At 47.4% G+C, this 20,874-nt stretch overlaps 1 protein-coding gene across 1 annotated transcript in view; it reads right to left on the minus strand.

Moving 5' to 3' along the window:
- Positions 1-20,874, minus strand: part of PIWIL4 (piwi like RNA-mediated gene silencing 4) — a 40,018-nt gene that overhangs the window by 17,994 nt on the left and 1,150 nt on the right. The window contains exons 2-9 of the mRNA XM_084781302.1: positions 20,505-20,562; positions 17,733-17,864; positions 15,586-15,800; positions 11,008-11,129; positions 9,247-9,327; positions 8,010-8,207; positions 6,302-6,413; positions 353-476 (exon numbers count right to left, since the gene is read on the minus strand). Coding sequence (XP_084637428.1) covers positions 353-476; positions 6,302-6,413; positions 8,010-8,207; positions 9,247-9,327; positions 11,008-11,129; positions 15,586-15,800; positions 17,733-17,864; positions 20,505-20,562 — 1,042 coding nt within the window. The remainder of the gene's footprint in view (positions 1-352; positions 477-6,301; positions 6,414-8,009; positions 8,208-9,246; positions 9,328-11,007; positions 11,130-15,585; positions 15,801-17,732; positions 17,865-20,504; positions 20,563-20,874) is intronic.

Genomic DNA, 20,874 nt, shown 5'->3' on the forward strand with positions numbered 1-20,874 from the left:
ACTTCAAAACCCCTAGCACTTGGGAGGCAACGGGCAGGTGGATCACAGTGAGTTTGAGGCCAGGAGAGCCAAGGCTGCACAGAGAAGCCCTGTCTCCAACAACCAACCATCCAAACAAACAAACAAACAAACAAAACTTCAAAAACACAGCAAAAAAGCAGCTCAGCCTCCAGAAATTATCCAGAGGCAGATCTGACATCAGATCACCAGGAGAACGCCTAAGAGAAAAGGGTCTAGCCCTTCATCCTCCCATTTGGCCAAACTACTACCTAAGCTATTTAGAGGGGGCCTTGCCCTCTAGTTACAGGGACACTCTGGAGTTGGGCAGTGGAGTTTGACACCCAAGCCTTACCTGTGAGAAAGCAGAGCTCCGGGATCAGGTGGACCATCTGAGGCTCAGCATTATCGGTTCTCTTTCTTTTCAACAGACTAACAAGCACTGGCTGATTTAGGTCAGATAAAGTGATATCATATTGCTATAAAATACAAGATTAACGAGGGGACAGCAAATGTGGATACAGAGCAGAGTGGTTACAAGCAGCACAACCCACAAATGAGTCATTAAGTAAATCGTTTTAACACTCCGTACAACTTCCTTTCCATGCCTCGTCTTTTTATACCTTTAATTATCTTTTATTTTTAACTACATTTTAATTTAGTGTAGTGTAGTGTAGTATAGTGTGTGTGTGTGTGTGTGTGTGTGTGTGTGTAAATACGTTTATGTCATAACATAACTGTGGAGTCTGCTGTCTCCCTCCATTATGTGAAATCAAATTCAAATCACTCAGGCTTGGCAGATGAAGTCTTCACTGATGAGCTGCCTCACTGCTCCTTTTTTATTCTTTATATTGCAACACCGGTTCCGAGACTTAACTCCTCTGCTTCCTCTGGTTTTCCTCTAGATTCAGAACAACCTTCAGCTGTCTCATACACATTGTAAATGACTGAAGCACATGCCCGCGTCTAAATAATTGGTTCTAACCCATCTTAATTTACCTTAACAATGTTCACATACAACTTGCAAGCAAAGGTTAAACTGTACTCAGCTTCCCAGAAGAACAAAAGGGTCTTTGATACCCAGGATGGGCACTGTATATCATGAAGTAGAAGCAGCTGAGAACTGACAAGGGGAAATTTGATACCTAGCTCTTCTGTCCACTTTTCTTCTATGAAATGAGGATGACAGCCGCTCACAAGTATCGCAGTGGGTGGCTTATGATGAATCCTCACTGGTCACACTATACTCCTTCCCCTTCTTAAACTTGAATTTCACCTTGCCAAAAGTTCATCTCCAAAGGCAAATCATAAACTAATACTAGCTTCTAGTACAACTAATGACAGGACTAGAATGATAAAATCTACAAATTACCTGGGAATTAAGTTTTACTGACCTTTAAAGTTATAATTAAGGGCATAAGATGTAAACTTTTCTCCAGTCCAATAAGGACTTTAAAAAAAAAAAAGAATGGTTCAGGAAGTCTGAGTTACAGCTGTGAACACAGAAAATGCTGTGGGAAAAGGCTCGCCTTTATCAAAAGAGTCTATACAAAACTTCATTAATTCAGTTTAGGAGACCGGAGTGCTTTCTTTCTCTCATAAACCGAGGCGGACACAGAGATAGAAGAGAAACAGTCTCTGACTTTTCTGGTAACCACATGAAAGCAGAGCCACACACAGGACAGACCACGCACCCATGATGGAGATAGACCCTGGCATGGCCCCTCCCACCCAGAGCAGTGGGGAATCAGACAGGTTCCTGAAGGCTCCACAGCTGGTAAGCTGGAATTTAACCACACTGTGCTGAGCGTGGGCTGGTTCGTCAGAGGCGCTTCATAAAGGAGTCCATGGACGGAGAACAGACAAGAGTAGTGGAGTCATACAGAACCACCCTCCAAACTACGAGAAGAGGCTCTTCTACGCAGCATGCAGGGACAAGCATGGCAGAGGTGGCTGTCCTAAGGCAGAGTCTACCTTCTCCCTTGGCCCCAGTTTTCTAGGAGTTCTCAAACATTTTTCATAAGATGCTTTCTATCCTGAAAACTGATTATACAGAAATTCAGTGTGCATTTCCTAGTTCAGAAAGGAGGACATTTTGAAACCTGACATGAGTTTGTTCTTCCTCCCTAACTACACAGAGCATGCCAACTTTACCACACAAAAGGGACCAGGTCTCCCTATGGTGCCCTTTTTTTAGAAAATGACAAGTCCTAAAATACATTTGTTCAATTTACTGATACAGGACGGAAACCCAGGCGATTAACAAAGTACAGATTTACTGCGCACACTCAGAGCTCGCATTGTGCACAGGACACCTTACACACTACTGTGCAGCAGGATTCAGAGGGCCATCTCTGCTGTAGAGAGAATGTGCCCAGGAGCAATGCGACACACTTGCAGGCGGCTGCTGCTCACCTTCCACATTAGTCACAGACAAGCTGTAATTGCAATCTGAAGCTACAATCTGCCCTGGGGAGCCAAGGGAGAGGCACCGAGTGGCTGCATGCAGGTATCTAGGAAACACGAATGGAGACTGGGCTGCTAGTGACCACCAAGTAGACAGGGATTCTGAGGGAGACTTGAGTGGGGGATGCTGAGGGAGATGAGGCTAAGAAGCAGGATGGGCCAAGCTGTGATTCCACCGATGAGGAAGTGGAGGGCAGCAGGAGTCTCCACCAGCTTCCTGGGCTCACAACGTGTAGGCATTAGGTAAAGGTTCTGAATACACTCGCTGTGTGCACTGCTCACACTACCCCACAAAGGTAGATATGACCCCATGACAGTGAGCTTAGAAAGGTCCCTCCCCAAGCTCTTGACTACATTACTTTGTCTAACTTACACAGCTAGCGCCATGCCTTCCCCGCCCCTTCTTTGAAGGGTTGATCTTTGATTTTTCTAACCAAGAAAGGTCAGATACAGTGGGGGCAGAATGCTACATCTTAAGAAAGTCATTATTGGGGCTGGAGAGATGGCTCAGAGGTTAAGAGCACTGACTGCTCTTCCAGAGGTCCTGAGTTCAATTCCCAGCAACCACATGGTGGCTCACATCCATCTATGATGTGATCTGATGCCCTCTTCTGGCCTGCAAGTGTACATGCAGATAGAGCAGTCATATATATATATATATATATGTGTGTGTGTGTGTGTGTGTGTGTGTGTGTGTGTGTATACATACATATATTTTTTAAAGAAAGTCATTATTTTTTCCAATTAATTTATTAATTTATTCATTTTACATCTTGACCCAAGCCTCCCTCCCTCCCCTCCTACCTCTTTCCCCTCTCTCCCCTCTGCTTCTTAGAGAAAGGGAACACTCTCCCATGGGTGCCAACCCACCCTGGCACATCAAGTTTCAGGAAGACTAAGCCGATCTTCTCCTACTGAGGCCAGACAAGGAAGCCCAGCTGGGGGAAATGGATCCAAAAGCAGACAACAGAGTCAGAGAGAGGCCCCGCTCCGATTGTCAGGCGAACCACGTGATGATCAAGCTGCACATCTGCCGCATATATGTGTACATATGTGTATGTGTGTGTGTGTGCGTATGTATGTATGTATGTATGTATGTATGTATGTATGTATGTATGAAAGAAACCATGCCCTTCTTATTTAAAGGCATAACCACATTCCTGGGCAATATTCACAGAATGCTCTCTCTAATGGCGGAGACAGGGAGGAGAGATGCAAAGCAAGGCAACCACAGGACTGACCACCGCATTACCTGCTCCATGTGCGGTCCCACAGTAGCACAGCGGGCTAGGGAAGGTGGTCCTGGGAGAACGTGATGGTTAAGGTGGAGAGCTCATGCAGGTGATAGCTGAATAAGGAGGTGAGGGCAAGGAGGGGAAGGGAAAAGGCAAAAGGATTTTCCAGCTGAGACTCACAGTCCTAAGGAGCAGTGGGTGAGTGAAAGACAGCCAACTGAGACAGCCCCAGGATGCTCAGGAAAGGGAAGTGAGTGTGCAATGTGAGAATGGGAGTATGCTGGTTAGTCTTAATGCCAACCTGACCCACACACTAGAGTTACTGAAGGAGGGACCCTCAATTGAGAAAATGCCTCCACACAGCCCAGTGTGAGTGGGACCATGCCTGGGCTGTTGGTCCTGGGTTCTAGAAGTAAGCAGGCTGAGCAAGCCAGGGAAAGCAGCACCCCTCCATGCCCCTGCATCAGCTCCTGCCTCTCGAAGTTCTTACCCTGACTGACTTAGGTGATGAACAGCAATGTGGAAGTGTAAGCCAAATAAACCCTTTCTCCCCAACACGCTTTTTGGCAATGGTGTTTATATGCAGCAACAGAAAGCCTGGCTAAGGACAGAAAGCAAGGCAAAATTACTGGCTCTGACTAAAATGTCTCAAACTACAATGGAAAGAGCTGCCTTGTAGGAGCCAAAGTGAATGATGGTTCTCGAGGAGAAAGAAGAGAGAGAGAGAAAAAGTCAGACCAACACAGATCAACCTGAAACTGAGAAGAAAACCACAAAGGATGTGACCCAGGGGTCAAGAAAGGAAGGGATGAGGCCAGACGGATGGGCATGTTCACAGAAATCTGATGCCATTGTAATACACAATACAGCATTGTTAACTGTAGTCAGCCTTCCCCCATCACCGTGGAATACCAAAATGTATTCCTCCCCGTGTGACTATGAGTTTCTCCAACAGCCAGTCTCCCTCACACCTCCCCCAACTCTGCCCTCCCTGGCTCCTGGAAACCTGTTCCACTGGCTACATCAATGTGCCCAACTGTTCCAGCTTCCAAAGAAAAACTGTGTCGTGTATGCCTTTCTGTGCCTCGCTTCTTTCATTTAACACAATGATCTTAGGGATGTGACATACAAATGTCCCAAATATGCATCATGGAGGTTACGTAATTATCTCTACCCTTTGGGGGGTGGGGAAAACAAAATCATTACTGATAAATAAGAAAAAATAAGAAAAAAGAAAGAAAGAAAGAAAGCCACTCAGGCTGAAAAAGGTTGTGTGATTTTTTTTTTTTTTTTTTTTTTTTACCTTCATGGAGCTATTTCTGTAATACAAAGTCAGATGCATGACCAGTGACACTTCCGGAAAGAGCTAGAAGGACTTGGAACCACCACAGCTATTTTCCCAAAGTGGCTAAGGAGGAAGAGAAGTTTTCCAGGATATATGTGAGGATCAAGGATATGAATCTAGTTTTTTGTCTTTTGATTCTTCTGTGAGATTTGAGAGGTCTGAATGATTACAGAAACTTCCTCCAGATGCTTGCAAAGCGAGGGCCACAGAATTGTGGCACATAATACGGGGCTTCCAGAGGCAGCGAGAGAGCCCACCAACATCGCTCTTGAGTGTCTGCTATAGGATGGGGACTTGGCTGATAACCCGAGGTGCCCAAAATAGGTCAATGCATGGCTTGAGGAGACAGATGTTTCCCTCCCAGAAACTGTCATGCCCTGTCCCCAACAATGAGGATGAGTTCAGAGATGGCAAACCTCCTGGATCTCCCAGGGGCCTGCTGTCTGGCTGAGAACAGAAGGTTGGTCAGTGCTTGTCTGGCTTAAAGGGGTATCCAGGAAGAGGAAGCAACATGCATGAACATGCATGGGGGAGAAACTGAGTCAAGAGCCACAAAAGGCCAGTACTTTCGAGTACAAGGAATGGGTATAGGAAGGGCAGGGAGTGAGGGAGTGAGGGAGTGAGGGAGTGAGGGAGGGAGGGAGGGAGAGAGAGAGAGAGAGAGAGAGAGAGAGAGAGAGAGAGAGAGAGAGAGAACAAACTGCAGTGCCCAGACCAGAACCCCACGAGGAAGCTTACAACTGCCTCCTAAGGCAATAAAGTCATGGATACATCAAAGCTTGGGTGTGACATGATCAGCTATGATTTAAAGCCAACTACAACAAGAAAGAAAGAAAATAGAGCAAGAGAATGAGAGAATGAATTGGGTGGGGGATAGACTCACCTGGACAGTTCAGGGAATTTTCTGGAAGGAACGGTGTTGTGGTCTACATTTCTAACATGTCTCCTCTAGGCTCCCCTATTTGAGCATTTGATACCCAGCTGGAAGTGTCATGTTAGAAAGTTTGAAAAGCTATAGAAGATGGAGCTAATGACCTGGGTCACTGGAGAGGTGTCTGGGGGAGGGGCGGAGGGACAGGCCTGAGGCTTCACAGCCCAGCCCCACCTCTGGTCACTCTCAGCAGTGTGTCCAGCCAGCTTCCTGCCTCCTGCTCCCATCTCTTCTCACAATGGTAGAACGATGAAGAGGTCTCAACCACAAGACAGAAAGCGCTACCTCTAGGCAAAGAATACAGGAGACAGGAGGAGCCACCCCTACCTGCTTGTAGTAGTCCACGTACGTGACCACAGAGCCGCCTCGCTTCTGAAAGGCGTGTGTGGGCTTCACAGACCAGTCAATGTCGTCGATACGGTACGTTTTGTTGTTGTACCTGGTAAATGTGAGACACTTTGAAAACACATTGCCAAATCACCTTAGGTGCACGCCTACCACGCTACGAGACTGAGTTAATCCAAAAGACAAGATCGACTCCTGAGGTTGTGGAGACTTCTCCTCGCACGCTCACATCTTTGCGCCATGGGAACAGCTCTTAGCTGAGAAGAGTGTGAACTGTTCAGTACTCAGGCAGAGCCCCCCCTACACACACACACACACACACACACACACACACACATTCCATCTGACATACTCAGCAAGTCATGCCCCACAGTGCTCATCTCACTGACAGACTCGAGTTCCAGGCAAGTCAAGCTTAAATGTTCCAGTGATAACGCGTCATCTGGCTTCCACGCCTTCCTCTGGTGTCATATATCAACTCCCAGGTAGTCTTTATGATAAAACACACCAATGCAGCTGGCCCATCACACTATTCTGGCATCCTATGTTAATCTGTCTCCTTGGATTGGCCCTCAGCCACACTCAAGATCCAATGGGCTAGGCCATTCCAAGTGCCCTTTCCCTTTCAGCACTATGCACTATGCTCTCCTGTGGCCTGGCCTGCAGCACAGACCTCCAAGGCAGGTTTCCAAAAGCTCCGGGTACCTTAAAAGGTGTCTCTAAAGGAGTGTGGTGAGCTAATGCATCAAGGCATCACGGGAAGGCAGAGGGGGCATCCCCATGCCTGGCAGGGGGAAACCCACCCCTCTGCTGTCTAAGCCAGGAACCCAGCTTTAAGACGGCTAGTCACTAGGATGGTCCAGAAAGGAGACCAGTCTTTGACACGCCTTTGAGAACCCAGGAAGATTTCTAGCCTGCAAGCCAGTGTTCAATTTGGCTCACTGTTCACTGAGGTCAAATTACAGTGATAAACCTGGAAGCCTACAAGGGAGTGAAGCATGCCCTTGGGTCTAAAAGGCCTCAGAATCTTCAGGGGACAGCAGCGGGACACACATTCTGTCCTAGAACAACAAAATGGCCATGAAGTGGTGGCCCTAAGCAAAGCACTCCAGGGAGTGGCCAGAGGAGGGTAAGAGAGGATGGCTCTAACCCAGTGGGGCCATGGGAAGCTCCGGAGCTGGGTTTGGGGAGGTGGAGATCTGAAAGGGGGAACCAGACACTGGGAACCAGGCAGAAGTACTGGACCAACACAACACAGGCTGCTGAGGGCCAAGTGAGGGAGGGGGACAGTGAGAGAGGTGGACAGTGAGAGAGGGGGACAGTGAGAGAACACATTCAGCCACATTGACTTAGGATGGTCCACAAGTCCAGAAGTCAGCTGTGATGATGGGGGCCAGATAGGCCTTCCACATGGTTGAACCATGTCTGTCTGTCTGTCTGTCTGTCTGTCTGTCTGTGTGTCTGTCTCTGTGTCTCTCTGTATCTGTCTCTGTCTCTATCTGTTTGTCTGCCTGCCTGTCTGTCTCTCTCTCTCTCTCTTTCTCTCTCTCTTTCATACACACACACACACACACACACACACACACACACACACTGTGCCAAGTACTCGAGCCAATGTGCCGGGGACATTTTGGATCACAAACACTCCTAAAACATGTGTTCTAGATAACAGTCAGGGGCCAGCTCTTACCTGGTAAGGACAACAAGCCCCACCAGCTGTTTCTGGCATGCCTCAGTGAAGCCGGACATGCCGGTTCTGAAGCAGAGATCAGTCATGAACTCCAGAACAGTCTCATTGCGGAGGACTTTGTAGCTCACGTCAGCATTGAACAGGAGTCTGCTTTCAAAGTAGGACACAGAAATGGCAAACCCAGGCCACAGGGACAACCTTCAAAAACAGCAATGGAAACAGTATTTTTATTTGTTTGTTTGCTTTATTTTAGGTTTTTCGAGACAGGTTTCTCTGTGTAACAGTCCTGGCTGTCTAGGACTCGCTTTGCAGACCAGGCTGGCCTCGAACTCACAGCAATCTGCCAGCCTCTGCCTCCCAAGTGCTGGGATTAAAAGTGTGTGCCACCATGCCTGGCTATTATTTTTAATATTTAAGATACAGTAGCAGAAAAACCCCAACCTGGTGAATTCACTCTAATTCTCTGGAGGTCATGGGTAGTTTCTGTTGTCACTGTTTTATCTTTGTTTTCTCTTTGGGGCAATTTATTCCAGTTACTGACTGAAAACGTTAACTTTTTTTTTTTCCCAGCTGGGGTTTCTTTTCTTTTTTTTTTTTCTTTTTTCTTTTTTGTTTGTTTATTTGTTTGATTTTGTTTTTTCGAGACAGGGTTTCTCTGTGCAACAGCTCTAGCTGTCCTGGAACTCCCTCTGTAGACCAGGCTGGCCTCGAGCTCACAGAGATCCTCCTGCCTCTGCCTCCCCAGTACTGGGATTACAGCTGGGGTTTCTTTAAACATAGATTTAGGATACAATTCCTGTGAACAGAATTTTAAACAGAGCCCTGATACTTTGGGCCCTGCATTTCTCGTTGGAGCTGTTCAGGTGCTGCAGAGCTGTCACCAGAACCCGTGTCAGCCGCCTGAGCCATGCTAACTTCCATCAGTGAGGACACAGGGCACCAGACACATTTCAGAATGAGATGGTCTGCTGGCTATCCACAGGAAGCCAGTTCTGAATCCCTTCTAGAATTTTATGACCCAGGATGCTAACCAAAGAGCACAAACATCTGGGTTCACTATCCCCAAAACCAAAGAGAGCACAACAGAACACTCGAAAATTTAAAAACCCCATTGCACTACATATTCCAGACAGCCCACACCTCACAGGAGGCAGAGCAGCGAGGTACTTGCTGTCTCATAAATTAAGCCGCTATATCTAACTGGCTTGGTGAGGACAGATAATATAAGCAAACCGACTTGTACTGGGGGATCTCCACTGGTTCTGAAGGCTTGTAGAAGTTCCGTCCAATTTGGTACATACTCAACTTTTTAAAGATCCTGGAAGCAAAGGTTTGGAATCTTTAGTAAACATTCATAGCAATGTAATAAACATTTGGGGGCCGGGGAGACAGTTCAGTGAAGAAAGTGCTTGTCACATGGACATAAAGGTCTGAGGCTGGATCTCCAGAAGCCGTGGAAAGCAGGACACGGTAGCACACATGTAGAATCGCATCCCTCCTATGGGGAGATGGGAGGCAGACACAGGAGAACCCGTGAAAGCTCACGGGCCTGCTAGCTTGGCGTTAAGTAGCAATAAACTGAATGAACAATAAGGAGAACTTATCTCAGACAGAGGAGATGAGGAAAAACAGAAGAGCTGTCCTCTGACCTCCACACACACTAAGGCGAGTGTGCACACACACACACACACAACACATACATACAACTAGAACACTAAATATATGTGAGTATATGTTTGTAAGAACTAGAATTTCATACTTAAAATAATGTAGTTGACATTTTTTATGCTTTCAAGTGAAATAAGATGGTCAATTCTGTATAACTATAATTCTAGGTAACTGTAACAGTAAGGTATGCCATGTATGGGGCTCTTTTTAACCCCTCCCTATTTCAGGAGGATGAGCCTGGTTTTGATAAATCACTCACATTCTCTGGGGGCCCCACATCTTGGTGACACTATCTATCCTGGTCACCCCTGGGAAGGGGAGGTGCCCAGGACATGGAGAAACGTAAGCACCTTGCATCAGAACACAGACGTGCCAACTCTGGCGATCTGGCTGCTGCCGCCACAGAGGCCAGTCTCCCATATAAAGTGTGTAGAACAGTGCCTGCTCTGGGAAGCAAGGGGCACTATGATGAAACACATGGGAAAGTACCTTCCACACGCCAGCTGGTGTAACAGAGTCTCCTCACCAGGCCACAGAGGGTCAAATATTTGACTAACCTTAAGAAATAGCATGCTGTGTAAGGAGGAAGTTATTTTATGTGCTCAGATATTCTGGAAAGCCCCCTGACTTCCTGACCTCCTCCCCCTCAGTCTACTGTGGAACAGAAGGTCAGCATCTCTGCAACTAGGGTCCAAACACAGCATCCTAACACACATGATGCTGTGCAGAACCAGTCAGTCCACTTGCTTTAGTGTATCCGCTTGTCTCTGCAGGGAGGCTTGTTCAGTTTTGTTTCCTCACCTCCAGGCCCTGCCAATGGAAAATCTGCTTTTGCTAAGTGTAGAGAGGGGCCAAGGGGATTGTGTATGTGGTCAGATCCCTCCATCCCCCACGGTGATTGTGAATCGTCAGTTCATTCTAATGAACATCAAAAGCTCACACACTCCCACTCTTCCTCCCCTCTGCATGCTGTGGACAAAGCTTTGGGGCTTGAGAAGGAGCGAGGGCAGAACACAGCTAGTGCGTGGCCTTGTATATCCCAAGGCAGCCAGCTAGCAAATCCGTCACCTGGCTAATTCCGCCTCAGTGAATCGGGTCTAGGATCACTGTGGGGCAGTGCACAGGAAACAAAGGAAATATTAAAAACAATATGGCCTAAGTTGGGGGTGAGACTGGATAATAAGAATTTGGACCAAAAAGTGGCTGCGATGGATTGTGTCCTATCTTACTGCCAGGATACACCAAGCAATGTCTGTGAAACATCACTCTCAGAGACCCAGCGCTGTGACTGATCACGTTAATATGTACGCGGAAAGGCCAAGCCACTTACTTTCTGAAGATGACGTTGAAGAACTGAATGCACACAGGGGAGTTTGAAAGCAGCTCGCTCGTTAGAGTGAGAGTTATCTTTATAGTCTCGCCTCTTTGAGTTTCACACATCAGTTCTGTGACCTGGGAAAGGGTGGTGGGTAAAAGGCACAGTTTATCCTCACCTGTATGGAGCACAAGTCCTCTAAAGTAGTTGCACACACATCAACAGCAACGGGGCTGTAGGTGCTAGTGTGTGGGACAGTTCAATCTACATCTGGGGATCAAGTTACTTTAAAAGACGTTTCCTCCCTCTGAGTGCCACCAGGTCTCCCCCTCCAGGGGACATGGTCAAAGGTGAGGCACCAGAGTATGTGAGAAAGTAATATCCCACTCTCCACTCTACTGTGGAGAGTGTTCTGTTCATTGTCTAGATCTGGGTAGGAGTTTAAGGTTTACTGCCTGTATTGTCCTTGGCTGGTGCCTTAGTTTGAGCGGGACCCCTGTGCCCAAATCTGCCTATCATAATGTTCTACTTGTAGGCTTCTAGGACCCTCTGGATCCTTCTACTTTACCATTCTCCCATGCTTCTCTCATCTAGAGTCCCACTAGAATGTCCTCCCCTCTGTCTCAGTTTCCTGGTAAGTGAAGGCTTCAAAAAAAAAAAAAAAAGACGTTTCCTCAAAAAACATCCCATGCACATACACATATAGAGAGATGCAATGTACATATTTTTAGAAGGCAGCAGACTGATTGTCTGGCCCTTTCTAATTCCTTCAGGAATTCCTGAGAAATTCCTCCAAAAGCTTATTTACGAAGCAGAGAAGCTGGGGAGCAGTAGTCCTCAAGGGAAAAGGGTCCAAAAGGAGAAAGAGAAAGACAGGGGAGGAGAGAAAATGTGGGTGCTGGGATGGGAAATTTCATCCTATTAATAAAAACTTACAAAGGGCTAGTGAAAGCCTTGGAGCTCACTTAGAATGAAACTGTTTTAGCAAGGAAAGGACCACAGGGATAGGCTATCTATATATAAGCTCCCCAACTGAAAAAACAAAACAAAAACAAAGATAGAAACAAAAACAAAATAAAACAAAAAAACTCCAAGTCACCAAGGGCTGGAAAGATGGCTCCAACGTCTTCTTGGTCTAGCAGAGGACCAGAGTATTGTGCGCACACACACATACACACTCACACACACTCACACACATTCTCTCTCTCTCTATCTCTCTCTCACACACACACACTAATAATTAAAAATAAAAATAAATCTTCAAACAGAAACAAAAAAACTGCCTCTAACCAACCAAAGCTCAGTACAGGTTTTTTAAAATACAAATATCCATAAATCAGTCAATAAATATCAGTCAATGATCAGGGGCTTTCCCAAGGGCAATGGATTAGAAGTCAGCTCATTAACAAACATCTGCATAGTCTCACCCACCTTCTTCTAGTCACAGTGTCAGTTTTTATAGCAGGAACTGGACTGCATGGATGCAAAGAGAAACTGGTCCCTCCCCGTGAGGTAGGATATTGCACTGGGGAGATTCCTGGCCTCCGATGACTAACACAGAAATGGCAACAGCTACAGAGACCTCACCAAGGTCAAGGTAAGTCCTAGACACAGGAGCAGGAGGGACATCCTGCTCCCAGCCCCACAGGGACTGCAGACAAAGGATGCAGACAACAATGGTTGTGAGGCGAAGAGCTGAAGAGGGTTGGCAACAGGCAGTCTTGGAAAGCGTTATTTCTCAGCAGCTCTCAAGATCAAACACTTCGCCCGCCTCGATCCCCTCTCACCAAACACCAACTGCTCCAGCACTTCCTCCATCTGTTCCTGGACCCGCCCCATCCAGTGTCCAGGCTGCTACCCTCCCAGTGCACACTTCTTCTCCCCCTCCTCCCACCGCCGGCCGCCATCCACACATCTCCGTGCATCTGCAATGTTTCTAAGTGATTTCAGTTGTTCTAATACTACCACGCTACGGTGCTCAGAGAGGCTCTGGCAGCTGCCTCTTCCAGGGTACTGAGTGGCCTGGAGGAAGCTGCGTCCACTGTCTCTGAGGTGGGAGTGAATCCAGGTGAAGCTGCTGGATTGTGAAGATACGTAAGACACTCCGGGACCCTATCTTCATGCAGAGCACAGAACGCTCGCAAAGGTCAAATAGAGAACACAGCTTTGGATCTCTCTTCAAGCCCCTTTGACACAGTGCCAGGCTCTTCCTCTGCTCTTCCCGCCCCTCTCAGGAAACAGCAATAGGACGCAACCGGGAGACTCTCTTGTGATGGAGGAACTCTCCTCCCTTCCCTCCGTGTCCAAAAGGACTTTTAAAGTTCTCCTTCCCATCCGGAGCCATTTCCACACCTGGCTAATCAAACCTCTGAGAGCAAACATTTCTCACATGTGGCCCCTCGCTTCTATCATTCAGCCTTGGCCCTTCCCCGCTGTCCATCTCTCTGACCCCGAGTCCTTCCTAAGACACTCCATGAGCTCCCTGAGTGATAAGAAGGTTAAAACCCGGGTGTCATTAAGAACCTGGCAGGGCACGCCGTCTACAAATGGAGTCTGGTAGATGCAACAGCCGCATGCAGGACAGTCCTGTGAAGCTGATCTGGAGACTCGCCAAGCACAGAACTCTACACTTAGACAATAAACACAGTATAATAAGAATACGAATTCCGGTCTAGTTATTGCTAAGCACTCGTGCCATTCCATCTGGTTCTGTGTGTATTTGTAACTCTGACGTTAAGCGGAAAAAGATCCCTGTTTTGTGTCTTTATTTCCTCCGTGGTGGTGCTAACACCCTACATACACAGTTGGCTCTTTGTCAGTGCACAAAGGCGGCAAACAGACGTGAATGGTAGAACCTCCCAGCGACAGACCGTGTGTGGAGAACACAGGAAAGCCAGGAGGCAGCTGGAAGGCTGCTGCCAGAGTACGGACAGGAACGGAAGGTGCTGCAGAGCCTGTTCAAACCTAAATAAGCACTCTAGAAACGTGGGGGCTGAGAGGTGATGTGGGATGGGTTATTCCAGTAAAGGGTGAGCAGAGCTCACTCAACAGGGACAGGACATACACCAAATAAGGAACGCAGCCATCTTGTGTCTGCACCCATGTCACCTAACCTGGGAATAAGGCCAACAGCCCTGAAGAGCCACACGCTGTCCTACAGCCTAGCTTGTCACCTGCCTCCCTCACCAGACTCTGTCCCCAGCATGGGGATGTGTTTGACACATATGACATGCTAGCTCTGAACTGAGGTCAGCAGTGCTAACCTCTTCCTGCCATGTACGGAACAGAATTTTTCTAGCTTTGCTAGGAACAGCTGAGGTAAACCGGACCATTCCAGTGCCACACAAGTGACTTCTAACACCACTGGAGCCTCTAACTACTGCTCTAGAAGTGACTCAGAGAACAAGAAGATCTTCGGCCTGACAAGACACTGGGAATCCATTGTGTAAGGATAGGAAGGCATGTTGCGGGCCACCTGGGTGTTACTGGACAAAGGGCTTGAAGGAGAAAAAGAGCATTTTTAAATGCACGGACTCAGGTGTTCTGAGCCACAAGACCTCACCATTTGGTGTCATAGCCTTAAAAGGATAAAGATATGCTCGGAAACTAATTTCCTGTGTAAGATCACAAAGACTTACCTCTAATCAATTTTAACCTATGCTATTGGCACCATAGTGCTAAAAATGTCGAGCTGATTGCCTAAGCTCTCTGACTGAAAGCATCAAAGATCTAATCCTGTGTTGTAGTGTAGCTTTTTAAGACCTGGGTCTTTTTCTCATAGTAATTCTAATCTTGTTTTTAAGGGGGAATACTGAGAGAGCCATGCATACTGATGTCTATTTGAGGGATGATAATGTTAAAAATCTGAAAGGAATCTAAGAGAAGAGCAAACATTTAACTACTTCAAGGGTCTCATTTTGCAAACACTCTTGGGCGTGACATCAGCTACCCAACAATACCTCATCTTTCCTATGACTGAGTCATGACAGGAAGGCTGGTCCTACATTCAGAAACTGATGACATTATTCAGCCACACAGACCCCTGCACAGGGGCAAGAACAGTGCGTAAATGGACGCACAGCCCCAGAGCCATGGAAACGGTGATTCTGCAGGTCTCACCTGCTCGGGGAAGCTTACCAAGCACATCTGTGTTAAGCATCTGCAGCTCTGGAATGTTTAGCATGCTGGAGCATCAGTTTCATCTATGACATCCATGGCTGATGATGTCTTTGGAAACCTTTGAGCTCTCAAGCCAGGGAGCAAAGTGGGAAGAAGGAGAAGGAGGAGGAGGAGGAGGAGGAGGAGGAGGAGGAGGAGGAGGAGGAGGAGGAGGAGAAGAAGAAGAAGAAGAAGAAGAAGAAGAAGAAGAAGAAGAAAGAAGAAAGAAGAACAAGAAGAAAGAAGAACAAGAAGAAAGAAAGAAAGAAAGAAAGAAAGAAAAGGAAAAAAAAAAGACCACACATGTGCATGCCTGAACATACACACACACAGAGAGAGAGAGAGAGGGAGAGAGAGAGAGAGAGGGAGAGAGAGAGAGAGAGAGAGAGAGAGAGAGAGAGAGAGAGAGAGAGAGAAACACTGACTACACTGTACCTTTTGGTCCAGCTTTTCTGAGAGGAAAAGGCTGGTGCCGTCAAATGCTTTTGCCTTGTCCAAGAGTATGCTGTGATTATAAAGCAAAGCGATCCTCAGCCTCCTAGAGGCTAATTCTGGGCTGTACGTGGCATGGTACTGGTACAGCTGCCAATCCTGGGGCAAATCTAAACTAAAGAGATTCGTAACCAGCCGCACAGGTATTCCGCTAGAACCTGGGGAGGGAAGAAAAAAAAAAAGATGTCTCTCACAGGAAGAGCACACCATGCTGATATTAACCCTATTTTTGAAACTTTACATGGACAGTGGAGGCTATAAAGCAGGGGCTTCTGGTCACTGGTATGGGGAAAACACTTGCACTTTCAGCCTGGCAACACCACCAGCCTGAGGACACCTTCCAGATGTGATCTCACCTAGATGTGCTTCTGCAGCTCCAGTTAAGTAGCCCAACCGTCTCAGGGGCTGCTTTCGGTTTTACTGCTGAGATCACACACGCAACAAAAACAAAGGCCGATCCCAGTCTCACCGTGAACGGTACAACTCCCAACCTCTGGGAGATCCAGATGATCAGACCTTCACCAAGAGTTCTGATAAAGTTCTGTCAGTGGCTCCACCATGGTGTAAGTCCCCCAAAGAGGTAGAGGGAGGCTCTGAGAGAGGGGCATCCTGTACACAAGCAGTGTGACTTGGGCCTCTAATTTTACGGGCACAAGGAATCCATGTGTGCTTCTTGGAATTCCTTCCCCGTACACCTTTTTGCTCACAGCCTAAAATTCTGCAGGGCAAAATCAGAAGCGGCCACAGCATCACTGGCTGTCCAGGGGATGTCACATGCTCCTCTCCAGGACAGAATCTAGGAGGGTACAAATGGCTTTTTCTCCCCCCTCACTTCCCTTCACAGAAAATCACTCAATTTGTCTCTTTCTTCAAAACATGCACTATTTTGCTTCTTTATGGAGAAGGTGGAAATGCAAGCCCCTAAGGGTATAAGAAATAAACTGCACTTGTGTACCTTAGTGCTCCCTCAGCCTCGGCCCATGATACCTGCGTCTAGCAGAAGCAAGAGACAAACAAATCATTTTTGCTTAAAAATTTTTTTTTTTGCTCTCTCAGATTCCGGTGAATGGCACCGCATTCCAGCCTGCCATTACATGGATTGAGAGGCATCAATCTAGACTGTCAGCTCCGGCAGCGCCTTGGAGATTATCTGTGCCAGTGTTTTCAAACTTCAGCAAACCCCATCAGAGCCGAGGTTAGGAAGGCATGTAAATCCACGGGATTTATTGTGTGGGGGTGGGGGGGGTTGGGGGATAAAAAAAGACTTATTATCACTTACGTGCACACCCATATACACATGTATGCAGGTGCCCATCCAGGCTAGCAGGGCGTGTAACTCCTTGGACCTGGGCTTACAGGTGTTTGTGAGCTGCCTGATGTGGGACTGGAACTTCAATCCTCTGACAGTGCCATTCATGCTCTTAACTGCCCAACCCTCTCCAGCATGTTTCACGGAAAATCCAGAACAGCACAATGGACCCAGAGCGCCTGCCTGCAGTGAGGTGTGCACCATGTGACACTGTGTGACAGACACACTGTGCGTCTGCTTGCTAGATAATAACATGTGTTTTTAATTTTCATGTGCTTTTAGTTTTTTCTGCCTTTTTCTTAGGGAAAGAAAACCAGAGAAATTCCCATCAGTAAGGGGGGCGGGGGGAGGGCAGCCACAAAGCCTTCTGGCAAGTCCAAAGAAAAGCACAGACCCTACTTCCCAGAAGATACATTGGCCCATAACTGTGTATACAATTTCAGAAGGAGCCTGAATAAAGAAGTGTCTCCATTGGCTGTGATTTCTTGTGTGCAGCTAAAACCCCAACAGGCTGGTTCTCCACATAGGATATGGATTTGGAAAGAGAATCTATCTATGCCCCCAAGTAAAAAGAAGGTATCTTTTCTAAAAGTGATGTGTGGCTTGAGGGAAATTGTTCTGCTTCCAACAACAAAGCCAACACACTTAGAATGCCTTCCACACCACAGATGCTCAGTCGGTAGCTACCAGGTTGATAAACACACTTACCTATTTTAGAACTAGAAATTTAAATTCCACAGCAACACTTGGTAGCCTTTAAGTAACAAGAAGGGACTGGTACCTGTTTTACAATCTTTCACATGTGCCAACTTCTCTCTGGTACAGACACCCAAATCTACGAAGTCTCGTCTGTCTTTGCCTCGTGTTTCCTTGAAGGTACGTCCACCGTCACCAGAAGAGACACCAACCTCATCTGAAACAAGAAGGTAACACAGTGTCACGGGATACGTGCACCGTCCACATCAGGACCACACTGACAGAACTGGCAGGGTTTTCACTCAGATGTGCCTGTACAGCTCACACATTCCTGCCTCTACAGAGGACTTTATCTCAACCCTCAAAGTTATAGAGAAAGCCTGGAATGTTTAATTAGAAACGAGACTTAGCATTAGCTTTTACAATCTCATACACGTCCTCTTCTTGGCTCAGGAGGCAGCTCTGCTGTGTGCCACAGGTTAACAGGTGGCACTCCCTCCTCCTTTGCCTCTAGGGTGGCTGCACTCTGAAGAGATCCAGGCAGGGCAATCCACACCGACTCCTGCACTGAGGGGCTGGGTCCCTCACCTTTTCCCCAGCAAGGCACAGGCACAGGCACCAACGATCAGGCAGATAACTAATTCTTTAAGAAAGCCGAGCGTGGTGGCGCACGCCTTTAATCCCAGCACTCGGGAGGCAGAGGCAGGCGGATCGCTGTGAGTTCGAGGCCAGCCTGGTCTACAAAGAGAGTCCAGGACAGCCAAGGCTACACAGAGAGAAGGGAAGGCAGTCTGCCCCAGTGTCTACCATTTACTTTAGGTCTTACAAAACTGACTAAGTCTGTTTCCATCTGAGTGACCTGTTTAAGTGAGCACAGAAGATGGTGGTAGCTTCTAGATGTCTTCAGCACTTGGAAGGTAACAGGATTTTACAGCAAAGCAACATGCCGAACAGTGTGCTGACCCTCTGGGCTCCAAGTTCATCTGTCCCCAAATGCCCCTTCCACCAGCTCCAAACTTCCTTCCAGACCTTTCTCCATAGAAATGGAGTCTCTCAGTAGGTTTAAAAACAAACGGGAAAAAAGCCCCCCAGACAAAAAACAATTTCATTTAATTTTCAGAGATTGATTTTAACTGACCATCTATATCTCTCACTGCTCTAGATTTAAAGTGATTTTTAGACAGTTTAAAATGTTTAACAGGGCCTGGGCAAAAGTTCAGTGGTTTAGAGCACTTGCAGAGGACAAGAATTTAATTCCTAGAGCCCACATCAGGGAGCTCAATTACGTCAGAGGAATCCAATGCCCTGGCCTCACAACACAGACACACATAATATGCATAATTAAACATAAACTCAAATCTTATTTTTTAAAAAGTTCAAACTAGGCTGGGCGGTGGTGGCACACACCTTTGATTCCAGTACTTGGGAGGCAGAGGCAGGAGGATCTCTGAGTTTGAGGCCAGCCTGGTCTATAGAGAAAGTGTGAGTTCCAGAATAGCCAGGGATACACAGAGAAGCCCTGTCTTAAAAAAAAAAAAAAAAAAAAAACCAAACCAAAACCAATAAAGTTCAAACTACACTAGAATGGTGGTTCTCAGAAACTGGGAGGATGGCCAGTGGGAAGTTATTTTTAACAAATAATAAGTTTCAGTTTTAGAGTACAAGAGAGCTCTAGAGACAGATGCCAGTGGTAACTGTACAATATAAGTGCATTTAAAACCCCAGGACTGTACACGTAAGGAAAAAAAGTTAGGTTATATGTATATTACCATAATCCAGGGAAATCAACAAAAATTCAGTCTGTCTTCAAAGAATGGAGACAATGATGATGATGATGATGATGATGATGACGTTGGAATGGCAATGTTTAAGTGGCAGTGACAGACTGGCCCCACGCTGCCTGTCAGAACAGGCCTTCTGGGTCCATGTAGTAGAATTTCACTGCAGTTCAGATCACTGGGCACATGGACCTGGAAAGCCGCCACCAGGACCCAGAGCCACGCCAGAGACCGCCTCTGAGAGTCAGTGGCGCCTCAGTGCTTACAGCTTACCCACCGGCTAGAAACCAATGACTTCACTGCATGGCCAGAAGAAGGGACATTATAGACAGGCTTCACCCCGGGACATGGAATGAGCTCTGTTCTCCCCAGATTCATTTTAACCTTCTGGAATTAGGGGAGAACAAATGTCTCTTATTTAAGCCCCTCAGCTGATGGTACTTCATCATGGCAGCCCAGGCAAAACCCAAGGCACCTGGCATGCCGACTCAAGCTGTGTGGCCAAGAATCCCGAGACTGATCCTGGATCGATGTATCCCCAAGCCGCAGAGGGGACAAGGGCAGCAGAGGTGTGTGCCTGGCTTCTCCCATCCCATAAGACAGGGGCATTTTTGGAATGTTTTTATCAAGGGCTCAGAATGTAACTTGGCTGGCAAAGGGTTTTGTCTAGCACGCATGAGACCCTGAATCCAATGCCCAGAAACAAACAAACAAGCAAAAAATGGGTGTGGCACAATATCGCTGCCGTAATCCCAGGACTGAAGGGTTGGGGAGGGCGGAGGCAGGGGAGTGAGGAATTCAAGGTCGTCGTCAGGAATACAACAGGTCTGAGGCTAGCTGTGCTCTGAGGCTCCGTCTCAAGGTTGGTGAGGTTTCAAAATTATCCGCTGAGTGGCATGAACAGAAAGACTGGCTTCTCCATCTGGATTCCTGTGTCCCGGGTGCCACCAGGAAGCCCAGGGACTCCACAGTGAACGTGTGAGAGGGATCCCTCAGGGAAAGGGAGCAGGGCGGTGGACAACGATGCTGTCTGCCGTCTCAGGTGGGTCCTTCTGCTCAGCTGACCCAGCAGCACTTACCTGGCTGGGAAGTGATGCTGGCTCCACTGCTGGTGGCCTGACTGGTGGCAGATGTGGCCTACAAAGCAGGCAGAAAGTTTGCGCAGATTTAAACCAACACACAGCCTACAAGGTTACCAAAAGGCAAGAAAGGTATGGCGTCTGACATGGTAGATGACGGCGATCAAGAGCAGAAACCCTTGAGGGACAAGAGGGAGGGTGGCCATTCTCTACAAAAGGCTAAGGAAACGCTGGGGGCACTCCCCTTGCCACGTGCTGTTCGCATGAGCCACGCTGGCATCTGAGCATGAGCCACGCAACAACATCAGAACCCAGAGGTCTGAGATGTGGATGCGGGGTCCTGAGCATGGGATGACCCCTGTACGTGCAC

Source organism: Acomys minous (assembly GCF_964271855.1).
Source record: "Acomys minous genome assembly, chromosome: 5".
In the NCBI taxonomy this organism is placed as follows: domain Eukaryota; kingdom Metazoa; phylum Chordata; class Mammalia; order Rodentia; family Muridae; genus Acomys; species Acomys minous.